The 20,358-nt window shown below is 43.4% G+C and overlaps 1 protein-coding gene across 3 annotated transcripts in view; it reads right to left on the bottom strand.

Annotated features, from left to right (window-relative positions):
• TTC7B (tetratricopeptide repeat domain 7B) overlaps positions 1-20,358 on the bottom strand; it is a 111,242-nt gene that overhangs the window by 29,908 nt on the left and 60,976 nt on the right. For all 3 annotated transcript variants that reach the window (XM_073578180.1, XM_073578178.1, XM_073578179.1), the window contains exons 3-8: positions 17,845-18,013; positions 13,651-13,781; positions 10,018-10,139; positions 1,339-1,417; positions 1,048-1,220; positions 902-965 (exon numbers count right to left, since the gene is read on the bottom strand). In XM_073578180.1, coding sequence (XP_073434281.1) covers positions 902-965; positions 1,048-1,220; positions 1,339-1,417; positions 10,018-10,139; positions 13,651-13,781; positions 17,845-18,013 — 738 coding nt within the window. The remainder of the gene's footprint in view (positions 1-901; positions 966-1,047; positions 1,221-1,338; positions 1,418-10,017; positions 10,140-13,650; positions 13,782-17,844; positions 18,014-20,358) is intronic.

Genomic DNA, 20,358 nt, shown 5'->3' with positions numbered 1-20,358 from the left:
ATTCCTGATGACCCGTGAGAAGATCTAATTGTCAGGGATGTGGGAAGAAAAGGATTCTCTTTAGAAGACTTCCCCTCTAATTAAAACTTCTATAACTCTCTGTTTCAGTTCTTTACCATTTTCAATATCTCTGCTTAGTCACAGAGAACGATGCTCATATCCAGAGGCTACAATTCCCCAATCTAATTCTTTTGACAGCTGATGGGTTTGTAGCAATAAATCAGGATATGTAAGAGATTTCACCATGATGAGAGATTTGCATCATCCTCCCCGACAGAAAAAAAATATCTTTGTTGACATACTGCAACAAATCATCAGCGGTATAAGAAAGTTCAGCTGGACATGGATTGTACCTCTCACAAGAATGGTTTCACTCCATGACATAAAGTAGAGATATGGAAAATAAGTAACTTAAATCTTAGTAAGTAATGGCATATTGCTAGGATATGGTACATTAATGGTGGTCTGACTTGTAGGAATCCCACTGATCCTGAAAATGAAGAAGGCACAGTACTGTTATACACAGCAGAGCTGTAGATCTATCTACTTAAAGGGAGACAAACTGCGGCAGGGGGGCCAGAAAACCCCTCTGAGGAGGAAAACCTGATATTGGCTGATGGGAACACCCCATTAAAGTAGAAAGCTGATAAACTTTTCATACCACATTAATTAAAAAGGCTTTTCTGCAATCAAAACTTATCATCTATCCAGAGGATAAGCATCAAGATGCTGTGGGTCATGTCAATCACAGGAACTTGGGGGTCATCTGAACGAAGCAACAGTCAGACATGCTCCCAACCACTCCACGAATCAATAGCACTGACGGGAGTAGCTGAGGGCTGCGGATAGGGGAACGTGCTTCATGGTCAGTGTCGTACACTGTGTAACGGGGGGCTCTTACCATGGACTCGCTGATCAGCAGCAGGAGCAGCGCCTCTTCTGTGTTTTCTTGAGGACAGAAAATGCTAGAAAATAAATGAAATCTTAAATCAAAGCAAAAACTTCAAAATGCAAGATTTCTACACAGAAGTGCTTGGGAATGCTCACTTCTCCCCTGAATAGACCCGCGGCCTCCGGCTTAATGCATAGCTTTTTGTGTTCAGACCCTGTCGGAGGGGGTCATCCAGGGGCGACTGGTTGGGGGGATCTTCCAGTGGGTTCCAGTAACTTTGTTCGCACATTCCCCGGAGCAGAATCTCAGCCAGCTGCCGAGCGATCGTCTGATATGGAGAAAGTAAAAAGTCAAGACAGTCACCACTTAATGACCTCCATTTATGTAGGCGTGACTAGTATACAGGCCCGTGCTTAGCAATGTCCTGCAAATACTCACACACTCACCATCCGTAGGTTCTGTGTGGTCCTGGTCTCTACAGCTCTCAAGATCTCCCGGAATCGGCCCACTCCTCGGGTCAGGTTCCTGGATGAAGAACAGACACCATGAACTCTGTCCTAAACCTCAGGATTAGACTGTCAGCTCTGCAGGACAGGCTTCGATTCTCTGTACGTACTGCATCAGTCATGACTGTGTTCCTATGCCCCAGGAGGGGGTGAAAACTTTTCCTGGCGCATTACTGCTGCATGCCTGTAACCTGGAGGGAGCCCCTATATTCGCTATAGATTTTAATTCTCCGCTGTCTACCATGTGATCTCCTGCATCTAATATAAACGGCTGCAATAATTTACAGCCAATTCATGGTTTCTGGCATTTACTTAGCAGCACATTAACTTCTGTATACCTGTGACAAGTCTGAGTGGCGAGAGATGGCGGATTTTCATGGCGTTTGTGGAGTTCACAGAGACTCGCTCCTGGGGGGCGACGCTAATGAAGTAGTAAAGTGTAATTATCAAGGGCAAAACAAGTTCCGCGCAGAGTCCCCTTGGCAGCCTAACAAGGGGTGCATCTAATTACTAATTACAGAACTAGCAATGTAGTATTAACGCCATCGCCGCGTCAACAATTGTATTCCCTTTCCACGGACTGGATCTGCGCCGGCAGAAGATCAGCACTATGGTGTTTTATAGAAGTACGCCTTATCGTTATACAATGAAACATTCTGCAACTTTCGCATAAACATTGTATGTCTGTGGAGCATTTTTAAGTTTTCCGTTTGCTGTCAGTGAATTGAAACGGTCACATTCACCAGTCTGGGCACAGTCCTGCTCGCACAGCTGGGGAGCGTAACAATGTAGGCCATTCTCTAGTAACCAATGCCAGCAAAACAAATCTCCCCAGATGAACTGCTATTTCCTGCACTGACACATTGTAACAAGACTAGAATTTGTGCTGAATATTAAAAGAAAATTCTCGAGTAGCCGAATGCCATAATTATTTTTCCCACAGGCTGGTGTATTATATTAATATTTCAGTGACGGGCACGTGGGTGCAGGGCAGGACTCACAGGTTTGGCGTTTGGCGTAGACCCCGTGCAACCTGAACATGGCATTGGAATAGTCTCCGTCGGGCACAGAGACTCGTTAATCCTTCCAATTAATTCTGCTTAGTGAACTGGCAGCAGGACAGGTCCGGCCGCCGCAGATCTGTCAGCGCCTTCGTCGTAGGTTTTATAAAGACGTCTGATGCTGAACTCAAGGAGATGCCACCTGAGAAGCGGCCCACTACGACTTGGCAGCTGATCAAGGTTGTTTGTGCTGTACTTGGAGGCTCCTAGGGTTTTACAAAGGACTCCAGGGATCAAAAGGAAATCGACTTTATTTTATCCCTTAAATACCCCCTACAGGGCAATTATAGGATAATCCGACACAACATCCCCTGGATTGCGGCACTAAGCCTCCAGCGCAACACAGAGGAGAAAGTGACTGGGCAAAATAAGCAACTGGGAACCATTCCTGAAATACTCTGTGGGGCTGGAGGACCCTGCTCCTTCTACTACACAGCACAACGTCTGCAGCCTTCAACCAGAACACCACCCATCTTTCTGTAATACTCTGTGCTGCTGGGCACACTGCTCCTTCCACTATGGTATTACCAATCAGTAACGTTCCACAAGATCAGTTCACTACTATAGTGCCGCCATCAGAAACCAGGCGCATATCACCGCTTACACTGATCTCCAGCTCAGCCTCAGCGCAATAATCACATAACAGGTCGATTTAATAGGATTGAGACCTGGAATGAACTTCTAATCTGAAGCATCCACACAAAGTGACCCAGGCAGTTATAAAACCTGAAGAGCCGCAGGAATAAAGGTCACATAGAAAAAAATGTCTGAAGTGCAATTCCCTAACATCCTGCTATCACGGGAATACAGGGAAGCAATGAAAAGTACGACTGTAAGGTCCCCAGAAGTCAATCTACAGGTTCAAAGAGTCAAGCAAGCGGCGCTGGAGTTCACTAAGCAGTCAGCAGCCAACGGTTCCTGAAGTGAAGGTCACAACGAGTCCATGCCTGGCCGAACGTTACATTACTTGTCCACTAATCAGAGGTTCTAGTAATAATCCGACTTGTGTAACGTCAAAAAATAAAACCGTGTTTCCAACCCCCCGTCCTCATATGCCCTCCAAGAGTTATAAATGACTGACAACTGCCCTGATGACAACACATCTCAACATCCATATACATGGAAGACACAATGTGTCTATACATTACTGACCAGAGAGCAGTATTATAGCAGTTAAATTAATGCACATAGAAGCAGTATTACAGTAGTTAAGGTATATTCTTGTACAGAGGAACAGTATTATAGTAGTTATATACTTGTACATAGGGGCAGTATTATAGTAGTTATATTCTTGTACAGAGGAACAGTATTATAGCAGTTATATTCTTGTACATAGGGGCAGTATTATAGTATTTTTGTACATAGAAGCCGTATTATAGTAGTTACTGTATATTCTTGTACATAGAAGCAGTATTATAGTAGTTATATTCTTGTACATAGGGAGCAGTATTATAGCAGTTATATTCTTGTACATGGGGTAGTATTATAGTAGTTATATTCTTGTACATAGGAGCAGTATTATAGTAGGTATATTCTTGTACATAGGGGGTATTATTATAGTAGTTATTGTCATGAGCCAGACCTGATTTTGGGTCTTGCCTCTCCTTTCCCGATCTGGTCATGTCAGGGGTTAACGTTCTCTGCCTCATTCCGGTGTCCGGTCTGCTAGTTCTCTGTGCTGCATCCTGCAGGCAGTGCCAGTTATATTTCCTGCCTACGGTGCATGTAGCTGGCTCTGGTGAAACCCTGATTTGTCCTGCGGCATTTAGCTGACTTTGTCCGTGTCTGTGTACTGCTCTTTCATCCGTCCCGACTGTGTCCCTGTGTGTTTGTTTTCCCCGGTTCTCAACTCTGCTTTGACTCTGATCTGATTCTGTCTCTTCCTTCTGGTACTTCTTCAGACTGGTACTGATCTTTTGGCGCTCCTCTGACTCTGTGTTTGGGGTTCCCCTTGGTACTACGTTACTCTCTGGTATCGACCCGGCTTGCCTGACTATTCTGCTGCCACCTGGTGGTAGCCTCGCTGCAGTTTTGCTGGTCTGCTCTGAGCAGGATTTCAGCCCTTTCTCCACTCCGCTGCCATCTAGTGGCGCTTGTGTTACTCTGCATTTTCCTGTAGTGCTGCAGCGTGACAGTTATATTCTTGTACATAGAGAGCAGTATTATAGTAGTTATAGTCTTGTAATTATGGGCTGTATTATAGTAGTTATATTCTTGCACATAGCAGCAGTATTATATTAGTTATATTCTTGTATATAGGAGCAGTATTATAGTAGTTATATTCTTGTACATAGGGAGCAGTATTATAGTAGTTATATTCTTGTACACAGGACCAGTATTATAGCAGTTATATACTTGTACATAGGGGCAGTATTATAGCATATTCTTGTGCATAGTTGTACATAGGGGGCAGTATTATAGTAGTTATATTCTTGTACACAGGAGCAGTATTAAAGTAGTTATATTCTTGTACATAGGGGGTAACATTATAGAAGTTATATTCTTGTACATGGGAGCAGTATTATGGTAGTTATATTCTTGTAATTAGGGGCAGTATTATAGTAGTTATATTCTTGTACACAGGACCAGTATTATAGCAGTTATATACTTGTACATGGGGCAGTATTATAATAGTTATATTCTTGTACATAGGGGGCAGTATTATAGTAGGTATATTCTTGTTCATAGGAGCAGTATTATAGTAGTTATAATCTTGTATACAGGACCAGTATTATAGCAGTTAAATTCTTGTACATAGGGGGAAGTATTATAGCAGTTATACTCTTGTAGATAGGGGTAGTATTATAGTGGTTATATTCTTGTACATAAGAGCAGTATTGTAGTAGTTATATTCTTGTAATTAGGGGTAGTATTATAGTAGCTATATTCTTGTACATAGGAGCAGTATTTTAGTAGACAGGGGGCAATAATATAGTAATTACAGTGGGGCAAAAAAGTATTTAGTCAGTCAGCAATAGTGCAAGTTCCACCACTTAAAAAGATGAGAGGCGTCTGTAATTTACATCATAGGTAAACCTCAACTATGGGAGACAAACTGAGAAAAAAAAATCCAGAAAATCACCTTGTCTGTTTTTTTTTCATTTTATTTGCATATTATGGTGGAAAATAAGTATTTGGTCAGAAACAAAATTTCATCTCAATACTTTGTGATATATCCTTTGTTGGCAATGACAGAGGTCAAACGTTTTCTGTAAGTCTTCACAAGGTTGCCACACACTGTTGTTGGTATGTTGGCCCATTCCTCTATGCAGATCTCCTCTAGAGCAGTGATGTTTTTGGCTTTTCACTTGGCAACACGGACTTTCAACTCCCTCCAAAGGTTTTCTATAGGGTTGAGATCTGGAGACTGGCTAGGCCACTCCAGGACCTTGAAATGCTTCTCATGAAGCCACTCCTTCGTTGCCCTGGCGGTGTGCTTTGGATCATTGTCATGTTGAAAGACCCAGCCACGTTTCATCATCAATGCCCTTGCTGATGGAAGGAGGTTTGCACTCAAAATCTCACGATACATGGCCCCATTCATTCTTTCATGTACCCGGATCAGTCGTCCTGGCCCCTTTGCAGAGAAACAGCCCCAAAGCATGATGTTTCCACCACCATGCTTTACAGTAGGTATGGTGTTTGATGGATGCAACTCAGTATTCTTTTTCCTCCAAACACGACAAGTTGTGTTTCTACCAAACAGTTCCAGTTTGGTTTCATCAGACCATAGGACATTCTCCCAAAACTCCTCTGGATCATCCAAATGCTCTCTAGCAAACTTCAGACGGGCCCGGACATGTACAGGCTTAAGCAGTGGGACACGTCTGGCACTGCAGGATCTGAGTCCATGGTGGCGTAGTGTGTTACTTATGGTAGGCCTTGTTACATTGGTCCCAGCTCTCTGCAGTTCATTCACTAGGTCCCCCCGCGTGGTTCTGGGATTTTTGCTCACTGTTCTTGTGATCATTCTGACCCCACGGGGTGGGATTTTGCATGGAGCACCAGATCGAGGGAGATTATCAGTGGTCTTGTATGTCTTCCATTTTCTAATTATTGCTCCCACAGTTGATTTCTTCACTCCAAGCTGGTTGGCTATTGCAGATTCAGTCTTCCCAGCCTGGTGCAGGGCTACAATTTTGTTTCTGGTGTCCTTTGACAGCTCTTTGGTCTTCACCATAGTGGAGTTTGGAGTCAGACTGTTTGAGGGTGTGCACAGGTGTCTTTTTATACTGATAACAAGTTTAAACAGGTGCCATTACTACAGGTAATGAGTGGAGGAAAGAGGAGACTCTTAAAGAAGAAGTTACAGGTCTGTGAGAGCCAGAAATCTTGATTGCTTGTTTCTGACCAAATACTTATTTTCCACCATAATATGCAAATAAAATGAAAAAAAAAACAGACAATGTGATTTTCTGGATTTTTTTTTCTCAGTTTGTCTCCCATAGTTGAGGTCTACCTATGATGTAAATTACAGATGCCTCTCATCTTTTTAAGTGGTGGAACTTGCACTATTGCTGACTGACTAAATACTTTTTTGCCCCACTGTATATTCTTGCAGATAGGGACAGCATTATAACAGCTATATTCTTGTACATAGGGGGTAATATTGTAGTAGCTATATTCTTGTACATAGGGGGCAGTATTATAGTAGGTATATTCTTGTACATAGGAGCAGTATTTTAGTGGTTATAATCTTGTACACAGGACCAGTATTATAGCAGTTATATTCTTGTACACAGGACCAGTATTATGGTAGTTGTATTCTTGTACATAGGGGCAGTATTACAGTAGTTATATTCTTGCATATAGCAGTATTACAGCAATTATATTTTTGCACATTGGAGGCAGTATTATAGCAGAAGTATTAAAAGGTATAATGAAGATAATAAACTAGAAGAAAATACTGCATTCAGAGACAACATAATATTAGATCTGTGTCCTTTCCTGGGATATGATGGGAGACACATTCGGTATACAGTTGTGATGTCTCTGTGACTCCCGTTGACAGAGTAATGGCGGTAGCAGGAGGTCATCACTTGATAACGATTAACAATGATAATTGTTTCCGACAAATGATATCTTCGATTTTGCTCATGTCTTCCGGAAGAAGAGAATCATTGTTCTCGGAGGTCAGTACAGTCTGCTGCTCAGCACTATTATTACAGTTTGAATTATATAACACTACAATGCAGCACTGTGCTGGAGAACCTGCATCAGGTGCACAGGATGAGCAAAAGAGCATTGTGGGAATATGTACAGTAAATATCAAGGGCAGTCAAAGACTATGTAATGTCACTGTGATCAGTGGTACAGAGCAGAATGTCGGTTTGCAGCGATGTGCCGCTCCGCACGATCCGAGTGGGTCAGCAGGGGCCACACATGAGAAAGCCTTTTATTTCTAAAAACGTCTTATATCTAATATTTACACATCTTTCATCTTTATTTTCAGAAGACTGATTTCAGGAATTTATTAATACTCGAAAAATTGCGCTGCCTGTAATACAATGGATAAAACAGCTCGACTGCAGCAAGAAATCTGTGATGTTTTCCATTTCTGAACAGTCAGAGTCGAACAGGTGAGGAGCAGCATTGATCATGGCAGTGAACTTGATCTCCTGCTTGCTCTGGAGTTTCCATGGCAGCACCTGCCAAGTCTTTATGGGCTTCATGATACTCACAAAAGAGGGTTCATGGCACTCAAGTGTAGCTGTAGCAGCGTTAAGCCACGTCCACACTTTCGAGATTCTATCAAAAGCCGACAATTGTGACCTGACCCTTAGTTTGTTGCTGCTACCATAGCAACCCCAGAGCAAGCATGACAGTTGCTGCAGCATTGAGGAGACTCAGTACAACATCAAACATATCAGCAGAGGCTGTAAAGGGAATCAACATAGTCAATTTCAAAACTTGGAGTGAGACCAGAACCAGGACACCACGGTGTTTGAATGCAACATTATTGGACTTAAAGGGAACCTGTCACCCCGCCAGGCATTTTTAAGTAAAAGAGCCACCTTGGGCAGCAATAATGCTGCATTCTGTCAAGGTGGCTCTTTTATTTAGCGTCCCTTCCACCGCAGAAATAATGGTTTTAAAAATTGTTCAGACATACCTGAATTTTGACTGGGGGGCAGATCTTTCCCCCCCAGACACAGACGCCTCACATCCGTCAGTCATGTCCTGCTTTTGAATTTGGAGCCGCCTCCTCAGCGTTCATTTCTTTTTCTCGCGCCTTCGATGTAATATTCTGACGTCACCACAGGTCCTGCTGCACCGCTGCCCTGCTCAGCTCCGCCCCTACTGGTCACATGGTGCGGACGTCATCACAGGTCCTGCTGCACGGCTACCCTGCTCAGCTCCGCCCCTACTGGTCACATGGTGCTGACGTCATCACAGGTCCTGCTGCACCACTGCTCAGCTGAGCTCCGCCCCTACTGGTCACATGGTGCTGACGTCATCACAGGTCCTGCTGCACCACTGCTCTGCTGAGCTCCTCCCCTACTGGTCACATGGTGCTGATGTCATCACAGCTCCTGCTGCACCACTGCTCAGCTGAGCTCCGCCCCTCCTGGTCACATGGTGTCACATCATGTGATGTCATAGGACGGGCAGCAATAACTGCGCATGCCCAATAAAGAATATTACAGCGCAGGCGCGAGAAAAAGAAATGAACGCTGAGGAGGCGGCGCCTGGGGGGGGGGGGGGTGACAGGTTCCCTTTAAAGGTTGGCATACAATCTCCCATAACAGGGTGCAATCACTGAATCGGTAGTGAAATATAGCCCTACTATTAAAGGGGTATACTTGCACGTTAAAGGGAATGATCCAGTGAACATCACTACCTAAATCATGAGCTATATCCTGACTTCTACTCCAGTTACAACGAAGGCAAAATCTTTTTTTTTTTATTTCCTCTCAGGCTTCTGCTGTTTCAGGCTCTGCACAGTACAGGATCTGCTGTGCATTAATGGACATGGAGAACACTGTAGTAACTCTTTGGCAGACATTGAACAGATTCACAGTGTCCCCAATGGAGAGTCATTAACAGCAGAATGCAGACACTGAATCAGCAAGGGGTGACAGGAAGAGATGACTCCCTGCAGCCTGAGAAAAAAAATATTGCAGAATTGCAAGAAAAAGGTGGAATAATCATCTCCAAGGTTTGAAGTTGTGGAAAATGAATACAGACAAATCATTCTCTATTCATTTTTTTTTTTCTGAGGATGAAGTTACAAAGCAGAAAAGATGTCACCCAGTCTTAATCCTATAGATGAGAGGGGTTTACGGGAACAGGTTAATGTGGTCACATACAAGGAACAGGTTAATGTGGTCTGGGGGGGTCTCTATGCAAGTAACACGTATTAGCGGTATACATACTGTTCATCTTCATGAAAGTTTATCCTGCAGCGGAACGTTATAGACATACAGAGAAAGTAATAAAATATCCACAAAACTCAAAAATAATCAAAACAAAAATAAGTGCCCCCCACACACAGCACTGAGTATAGGATCCGACACCTATATACAGTGCCGCAGAGTCGGCCACAAACACCACTCACCCATTCTTGAAGTACAGGACATGCGCCCGCTGCAGCCCGGTTTCCAGGAAGAAGCTCATCTCCTGGTCTGGGGCTGCTGGTCCTGGCTTTGGACTCCGGTTCTGAATATTTGCTGCTTGCACCTGAGGTGGGGAAAAAGAAATTCTATATATATATTTGTGTGAAAAAGTGTTTGCCCCCTTCCTGATTTCCTCTTCTTTTGCATGTTTGTCACACTTAAATGTTTCAGATCACCAAACAAATGTAAATATTAGACAAAGATAACACAAGTAATCACAAAATACAGTTTATAAATGAAGATCTTTATTATTAAGGGAGGAAGAAATTCAAACCTACCGGGCCCCGTGTGAGAAAGTGATTGCCCCCTGAACCCAATAACTGGGTGGACCACCCTTAGCAGCAACAACTGCAATCAAAAGTTTGTGATAACTAGAAATGAGTCTTTTACAACGATCTGGAGGGGTTTTGACTATTCAGCTTGCAGAATTGCTGTTATTCAGCCACACTGGAGGGTTTCCGAGCATGAACCGCCTTTTTAAGGTCATGCCAAAGCATCTCAATCAGATTAAGGTCAGGACTTTGACTAGGCCACTCCAAAGTCTTAATTTTTGTTTTTTTAATCCATTCAGAGGTGGACTTGCTGTGGCTCATTGTCCTGCTGCATATCCCAAGTGCGATTCAGCTTGAAGTTACGAACCGATGGCGGGACATTCTCCTGCAGGACTTTTTGGTAGACAGCAGAATTCATGGTTTTATTTACCACAGAAAGTCTTCCAGGTCCCAAAGCAGCAAAACAGCCCCAGACCATCACACTACTACCACATTTTACTGTTGGTATGATGTCCCTTTTCTGAAATGCTGTATTACTTCTATACCAGATGTTACGGGACATACACCTTTCAAAAAGTTCAACAGAGTATTCTCCTAATAGTCTTGGGGATTATCATAATGTTCTCTGGCAAAACTGAGACAAGCCTTTATGTTGTTATTACTCAGCAGTGGTTTTCGTCTTGGAACTCTGCCATGCAGGCCATTTTTGCCAAGTCTCTTTCTTATGGTGGAGTCATGAACACTGACCTTAACTAAGGTAAAGTGAGGCCTGCAGTTCTTTGAATGTTGTTGTGGGGTCTTTTGTGACCTCTTGGATGAGTCATTGTTGCACTCTTGGGGTAATTTTGGTAGGCCAGCCACTTCTGGGAAGGTTCACCACGGTTCAGTGTTTTCTCCATTTGTGGATAGTGGCTCTCAATGTGGTTTGCTGGAGTCCCAAAGCTTTAGAAATGGCTTTATAACCTTTTAACCTTTTCCAGACTTATAAATCTCAATTACTTTGTTTCTCATTTGTTCCAGGATGTCTTTGGATCACATCATGATCTCTAGCTTTTGAGGAGCTTTTAGTCTAATTTACTGATAGGTCCTATTTAAGTGATTTCTTGATTGAAAACAAGTGTGGCACTAATCAGGCCTGGGTTTGGCTAGGGAATGTAAACTCAGATTCCCAAAGATGTGATAAACCATAGTTAATTTATGTTTTAAAGAGGGGGCAATCACTTTTTCACACAGGGCCCTGTAGGTTTGGATTTCTTTTTCCCTTAATAATCAAGAGCTTCATTTGTAAACTGCATTTTGTGATTATTTGTGTTATTTTTGCCTAATATTTACATTTGCTTGATGATCTGAAACAATTAAGTGTGATAAACATGGAAAAGAATAGGAAATACATTCACACATATATTATATATTTACAGAAAAATTCATTTAGTCCGCCAGTAATTGGTCCAGAAATTGATAACTTGTCAAGCTTCCTTCTGCGCCTGCGTCCCTGGCCCGCCAAGGACTTTTACCCGGCCCATGGCCAGGCCGACATTGAACTCATGAACTGCACTGCAGTTCAATGCCGGTGGGCCATGTAATCGCAGGCGGGACGAGGCGCCAAGGAAAGGCGTTGCGCAGCCCTCCGTATGCAGCACAGTGCACATAGACGACGTGATTGTCATCACGCCGCCTGCGCAGCCTGATGACGTCACGCCGCCTGTGCCGGAAGACTGAGACGAGCGGGCACCTCTTCAGAGCAGCGGGGGACATAGGTGAGTACTTTTTTTTTTTTTTTTTTTTACACCGGGTCCTATTAAGGACAATTACCTGCCTATTGGGGACCTGTGCTACTTATTGGGGACATTTTCCTGCCTATTGGGGACCTGTGCTGCCTATTGGGGACATTTACCTGCCTAATGGGGACCTGTGCTGCCTATTGGGAACCTGTCCTGCCTATTGAGGACATTTTCCTGCCTATTGGAGACCTGTGCTGCCTATTGGGGACATTTTCCTGCCTATTGGGGACATTTACCTTCCTATTTGGGACCTATGCCACCTATTGGGGACCTATTCTGCCTATTGGGGACATTTACCTGCCTTTTAGGGACCAATGCTGCCTATTGGTCTGAGCCTGAGGTAACAAGCGGAGTTCCACCAATACGGTCACTGGTGAGGCTGCATTGATGGGCACTAATCAGACTGCATTGATGTGCACTAATCAGACTGCACTGATCAGGCTGCATTGATGGGCACGGATCAGGCTGCATTGATGGGCACGGATCAGGCTGCATTGATGGGCACTGATCAGGCTGCATTGATGGGCACTGATCAGGCTGCATTGATGGGCACTGATCAGGCTGCATTGATGGGCACTGATCAGGCTGCATTGATGGGCACTGATCAGGCTGCATTGATGGGCACTGATCAGGCTGCATTGATGAGCACTGATCAGGCTGCATTGATGAGCACTGATCAGGCTGCATTGATGAGCACTGATCAGGCTGCATTGATGGGCAGTGCAGTCTGTATGTCTCTGTGTGGACAATTTTATTGCTGGTATATTGTTTTTATAGCGCTGTAGATATGTTGATATTTTACTAATAGCAGTTTTGAATCCCTAGGAAACTGAAGAAAGAGAAAAAAATTGACTCTAAGTGTAGGATATTCGAAGAACCCCAAAAAATCGGTAAGTTTGATGATTTACTTCTTCATTTTTAATATTGTATTTGTTCCTATTTTCTTTTAATACTTAAATAAGATATGTGCAGTGTGCATAGGAATTTGTTCATAAACTATATTCCGGCCCTCCAATGGTCCGAGGGACCGTGATCTAGCCCCCCGTTTAAAAAGTTTGAGGACCCCTGCTCTACAGTCTCAGAAGAGCACATTCTCATTTCCACTCTCATTTCTAATCAATAGTGAAGCATAATTCCCACATATAGCCAGAGCGGGGGTCCCATCATTTATTAATGCCCCCCATAGCTGCTTATATCTACTGGTGAATGGCAAATGAGAAATAATAATCGTCTATTGATTGTCCCTGCGGCCCCTTACCTCTATTTGCTCGATGCAAGCTATTGTTATCTGTTATCCACACAGTGACCACCTCCCCCCTCACCGTTCAAGGCCTCGACAGCATTGATCTCGTTACTGCACTAGAGCAGCGGATTTCAAACTGTGGACCTCCGATCACTGCAAAACTAAAAGTCTCACTGTGCCCTGACAGCAGGAGGCTCTGAGAGCATGCTGAGTAGTGTGGTTCTCCAACAGCTGGAGGTCCGCAGGGTGAAGGCTTCATAGCCCTCAGTGAATGCTCACCCGTTCCACCTCCTGCAGGTACAGTAAGGCGATGTCTCCAGACTTTTCGTAGCACGTGATGATATCTTGGTCCCGATCCACGTGAAGACTGTTGGTGGAGGAGGAATATGGCAGCTTTTCTAGACAAAGACCTAAAATGAACACAACATATAAAGGTATTTGGAAGCTCGCTGAAGGTTGCTATATCCACATTTTGCTTGTCCTAGCACCACAACTTATAGGGTGAAATCATCAGCAGAAATCACAGATGCTTTAGCGCTTTCCCTGCACAGACTTTCAACCTCTGGATAAAACAATGCTTTTATGCACTGAGAGCACCTGATAAATGTATTTTTCCTGCATTGATACATTGTAGCAAACTCAGAGGACAGAGCTTTGTGCTGCTGATGTTCATTTCTGCTAAAATATCTTGTGTGGAATTACGAAGACCTAGAGAAACTTGTAGGACATTTCATTTATTGACATAAAAAAGAAAAATTATTTTAAAGCAAAGACTCTGATCTTCTGCAGCGGTGAGCGAGCGTGATGGGAAGGCCGAGGCTTTGTACCCGCAGCAGCAGCAGCAGCTTCAGAAAGGAGCTACAATGCAGAGAGAAAGTAACTGAGCGCTGCTAGAACACGGGGATTAGAGGGCAGAGGAGGCAGAGCTCACTGTATGCCCGGCAGGAAGGAGCAGCATTACGGACACTGTGTACACTGCTGGGCAAAGGGGAAGAACCGCAGCAGACACCACGCCTGGGAACAACCCAGGCACACCACACGGGAGGCTACTGACAGTCTTCTGCTTACAGTGAATGGGAACATTCCTGCTTTATTCGGACAATTTCCTATACTTTGTATAGGGAGAAAAGTTCACATCAGTGCTAGTTATGCTCATTCTCGCTGTATGCTGCAGGTTAGCGATCACATCAACGTTACTGTTCTCTTATTTGTCCTATCCTCGCAGTGCAGCTAATAGGAGAAGTGTAATCTTTGCAGTAATAACTCAGCGGCACTAATGATATAATGGTATTAATGGCTCAGATTCAGGAGAAACTGTCGCTTTGTCACTGAGTCCAGAAACTGAATGCAATCCGATCCAGGGCCAGCGAGAAATGGAGAGCGTAATCTGAGGATACGGCGCCCCCTGCTGCCTGCACAGAGCAAACACCCAAAACTACTGCTCAGAGAGAACAGCCAAGAGAAAATGTTTCAGAATAGAAAGCTGATCTCTAGTGAGAGACAGTAGGGCACTCTCAGTGATGTCACCTCTGATCTCTAGTGATGGATAGGAGGCATTCTCAGTGATGTCACCACTGATCTCTAGTGATGGATAGGAGGCATTCTCAGTGATGTCACCACTGATCTCTAGTGATGGATAGGAGGCATTCTCAGTGATGTCACCTCTGATCTCTAGTGATGGATAGGTGGCATTCTCAGTGATGTCACCGCTGATCTCTGGTGATGGATAGGAGGCATTCTCAGTGATGTCACCTCTGATCTCTAGTGATGGATAGGAGGCATTCTCAGTGATGTCACCGCTGATCTCTAGTGATGGATAGGAGGCATTCTCAGTGATGTCACCACTGATCTCTAGTGATGGATAGGAGGCATTCTCAGTGATGTCACCTCTGATCTCTAGTGATGGATAGGTGGCATTCTCAGTGATGTCACCGCTGATCTCTGGTGATGGATAGGAGGCATTCTCGGTGATGTCACCTCTGATCTCTAGTGATGGATAGGAGGCATTCTCAGTGATGTCACCGCTGATCTCTAGTGATGGATAGGAGGCATTCTCAGTGATGTCACTGCTGATCTCTAGTGATGGATAGGAGGCATTCTCAGTGATGTCACTGCTGATCTCTAGTGATGGATAGGAGGCATTCTCAGTGATGTCACCTCTGATCTCTAGTGATGGATAGGAGGTATTCTCAGTGATGTCACCACTGATCTCTAGTGATGGATAGGAGGCATTCTCAGTGATGTCACCTCTGATCTCTAGTGATGGATAGGAGGCATTCTCAGTGATGTCACCGCTGATCTCTAGTGATGGATAGGAGGCATTCTCAGTGATGTCACCGCTGATCTCTAGTGATGGATAGGAGTCATTCTCAGTGATGTCACCTCTGATCTCTAGTGATGGATAGGAGGCATTCTCAGTGATGTCACTGCTGATCTCTAGTGATGGATAGGAGGCATTCTCAGTGATGTCACCACTGATCTCTAGTGATGGATAAGAGGCATTCTCAGTGATGTCACCGCTGATGTCTAGTGATGGATAGGAGGCATTTTCAGTGATGTCACCTCTGATCTCTAGTTATGGATATCAGATACACTACCGTTCAAAAGTTTGGGGTCACCCAGACAATTTTGTGTTTTCCATGAAAACTCATACTTTTATTAATCAAATGAGTTGCCAAATGAATTTAAAATCTAGTCCAGACACTGACAAGGTTTGAAAAAAAGATGTTTATTTGAAATAATTTTCTCCTTCAAACTTTGCTTTCGTCATAGAATGCTCCCTTTGCAGCAATTACAGCATTGCAGACCTTTGGCATTCTAGCAGTTAATTTGCTGAGGTAATCTGGAGAAATTTCACCCCATGCTTCCAGAAGCCCCTCCCACAAGTTGGTTTGGCTTGATGGGCACTTTTTGCGCACCATACGGTCAAGCTGCTCCCACAACAGCTCAATGGGGTTGAGATCTGGTGATTGCGCTGGCCACTCCATTGCAGATGGAATACCAGCTGCCTGCTTCTTCCCTAAATAGTTCTTACATAATTTGGAGGTGTGCTTTGGGTCATTGTCCTGTTGTAGGATGAAATTGGCTCCAATCAAGCGCTGTCCACAGGGTATGGCATGGCGTTGCAAAATGGAGTTATAGACTTCCTTATTCAAAATCCCTTTTACCTTGTACAAATCTCCCACTTTACCAGCACCAAGGCAACCTCAGACCATCACATTACCTCCACCATGCTTGACAGATGGCGTCAGGCACTCTTCCAGCATCTTTTCAGTTGTTCTGCATCTCACAAATGTTCTTCTGTGTGATCCAAACACCTCAAACTTGGATTCGTCTGTCCATAACACTTTTTTCCAATCTTCTTCTGTCCAATCTCTGTGTTCATTTGCCCATATTAATCTTTTCCTTTTATTAGCCAGTCTCAGATATGGCTTTTTCTTTGCCACTCTCCCGGAGTCGCCTCTTCACTGTAGACGTTGACACTGGCGTTTTGCGTGTACTATTTAATGAATCTGCCAGTTGAGGACCTGTGAGGCGTCAATTTCTCAAACTACAGACTCTAATGTACTTGTCTTGTTGCTCAGTTGTGCAGCGGGGCCTCCCACTTCTTTCTACTCTGGTTAGAGCCTGTTTGTGCTCTCCTCTGAAGGGAGTAGTACACACCATTGTAGGAAATCTTCAGTTTCTTGGCAATTTCTCACATGGAATAGCCTTCATTTCTAAGAACAGGAATAGACTGTCGAGTTTCACATGAAAGTTCTTTTTTTCTGACCGTTTTGAGAGTTTAATGGAACCAAAAAATGTAATGCTTCTCTAATCAGCCAAACTGTTTTCAGCTGTGCTAACATACTTGCACAAGGGTATTCTAACCATCCATTAGCCTTCTTACACAGTTAGCAAACACAAAGTACCATAAGAACACTGGAGTGATGGTTGTTGGAAATGGGCCTCTATACACCTATGAAGATATTGCATTACAAACCAGACGTTTGCAGCTAGAATAGTCATTTACCACATTAACAATGTATAGCGTGTATTTCTGAATCATTTAATGTAAGCTTCATTGGAAAAAAACTGATTTCTTTCAAAAATAAGGAAATTTCTAAGTTACCCTAACCTTTTGAACGGAAGTGTATACCTGCTGATCTGTGACTTAATATAAGACTAATGAATTACCTCCTATTACTTAGATCATTCACCACCAAATTACATTTGTACAGGGCTTATGACACCATTAGAATATAATGTAGGACATACATCGGTGTACGGAGAACACACGATCCCTGTAGCTGGGCAAATGGGTATATTTATGACTGGTGCAAAAAAAAATAAGCCAAGAAAAGTCAATCTGACAATGGCAAGGTTATCATACGTCTAAAAATCTGATAATGAAGGGGCTGTTGGGATAATGATCAATTAGTGGCGAAGGTAAAAAAATAAAACTGTTTAAGACCGACAAAGTCATCTTTCTACCTTTGGTTGAGTAAGCTTCGGCGATCATTCGCAGCTTGTAAGGAGGAGCTGCCACCAACTGAATGTCATCCAGACCGACAAGAGCATAAATACCAAGAGCTTCTTTATAATTGCCCTCCACATAGTCCAGTTTGGCCATTATCATATTTGCTTCCTGAATGAAGTCTGACTGTAAAGAAAAGAAGAAAAAGGGTAATGCAGACAAGAAATTCAACTACTGAGCACTGGGCACAATGGGCATCAGGTAATATATCATACAACTACATGCATTATACTCCAGAGCTGCACTCACTATTCTACTGGTGCAGTCACTGTGTATACACATTACGTTACTGATCCTGAGTTACATCCTGTATTATACTCCAGAGCTGCACTCACTATTCTGCAGGTCCAGTCACTGTGTACATACATTATATTACTGATCCTGAGTTACATCCTGTATTATACTCCAGACCTGCACTCACTATTCTGTTGGTGCAGTCACTGGGTACACGCATTACTGATCCTGAGTTACATCCTGTATTATACCCCAGAGCTGCACTCACTATTCTGCTGGTGCAGTCACTGTGTACATACATTACTGATCCTGAGTTACATCATGTATTATACTCCAGACCTGCACTCACTATTCTGTTGGTGCAGTCACTGTGTACATGCATTACTGATCCTGTGTTACATCCTGTATTATGCTCCAGAGCTGCACTCACTATTCTGTTGGTGCAGTCACTGTGTACATACATTACATTTCTTATCCTGTACTGATCCTGAGTTACATCCTGTATTATGCTCCAGAGCTGCACTCACTATTCTGCTGGTGCAGTCACTGTGTACATACATTACATTACTTATCCTGTACTGATCCTGAGTTACATCCTGTATTATGCTCCAGAGCTGCACTCACTATTCTGCTGGTGCAGTCATTGTGTACATACATTACATTACTGATCCTGTACTGATCCTGAGTTACATCATGTATTATACTGCAGAGCTGCACTCACTATTCTGCTGGTGCAGCAGTCACTGTGTACATACATTACATTACTGAGTTACATCCTGTATTATACTGCAGAGCTGCACTCACTATTCTGCTGGTGCAGCAGTCACTGTGTACATACATTACATTACTGAGTTACATCCTGTATTATACTCCAGAGCTGCACTCACTAATCTGCTGGTGCAGTCACTGTGTACATACATTACATTACTGATCCTGAACTGATCCCAAGTTACATCCTGTATTATACTTCAGAGCTGCACTCAATATTCTGCTGATTGTTATTAGAAAGATTATTCCAGCCTTCTGAGGTTTTATCTCAGTCAATTTTTCCTATATGTTTGGCATTTATTTGGCTTTTACTAGAATGCATGAAGCCAAAGCAACTTTTCTGCAGACACTTCCGGGAAATGCTGGGAGTTTGGGGCTCTGAAACCTGCAGACTAGTCAGTTCAGCTCTGCAGTGTGTTACACTCAGATATCAGAGTCACTGGTACTGATTCCCTTGGGCAGCTATTATACGGTAAATGCAGGTTATAGTCTGTCGGCTTTTTGTATTCTGTGTGGACTGGTTTCTGGCCAATAAAGGGTTACCACAGGCAGCAGTAGCAGAACTGCAGAGAACAGTTAAATTAATGAGTCTTTGATTTAGTCTCCAGCCAGTTGTTTAATTCCATAATGACTTGGGATAGATGGGAGGATGTCAGCTTCTCTGTTCCAGCATGAGACCCCTCCCCCATACTGCAGATATATTAATATTATTGACTGGGGGGGGGGGATTTATACCCATAAAACATCAGTGCAAAGCCAATCAGAATGATGACCTGTGGCCACACCTCAAGTGTGTGCATTCCTTTAACACCTCCACCTGTTTATGCCTGTCTCCAGACTACCATGTTTGGCATTGTTTTCTATGTGACAGATAGAATCACTATGTATCATGTCATGTTTCATGATTTCAGCTGCTTGTTGCAGAGAAAGAGCAAACACTGGTGCAGAGCATTCTGTTGTCTTCATAACACAAACTGTACAGGAAAAACTTACTGTCCCTGTAATAGGAGCTCAGCTAGGATGCTTGGGGGTGTCTGACAACAAGCTTGCTGACTGTTTCCATGAACTTAACTGTGACTAAAGTTCTGCAGCATAATACAAGATGCAAGAATAGCGAGAGCAGCTCTGAAGTACACTGCTCAAAAAAATAAAGGAATCAATCAAATAACACATTCTAGATCTGAATGAATGAAATATTCTCATTGAATACTTTGTTCTGTACAAAGTTGAATGTGCTGACAACAAAAATCATCAATGGAAATCAAATTTATTAACCAATGGAGGCCTGGATTTGGAGTCCCACACAAAATTAAAGTGGAATGTGATGTCCTTAAAACAAGTCAAAATGATGCTCAGTATTGTGTGTGTCCTCCACGTGCCTTTCAGTATTGTGTGTGGCCTCAACGTGCCTGTATGACCTCCCTACAATACCTGGGCATGCTCCTGATGAGGCGGCAGATGGTCTCCTG

This window comes from Dendrobates tinctorius, unplaced genomic scaffold, assembly GCF_039654945.1.
Source record: "Dendrobates tinctorius isolate UK_male_01 unplaced genomic scaffold, ASM3965494v1 ptg000058l, whole genome shotgun sequence".
Taxonomy (NCBI): domain Eukaryota; kingdom Metazoa; phylum Chordata; class Amphibia; order Anura; family Dendrobatidae; genus Dendrobates; species Dendrobates tinctorius.
Note: the sequence above shows the minus strand (reverse complement) of the source record. Positions and strands in the feature narration are given on the sequence as shown.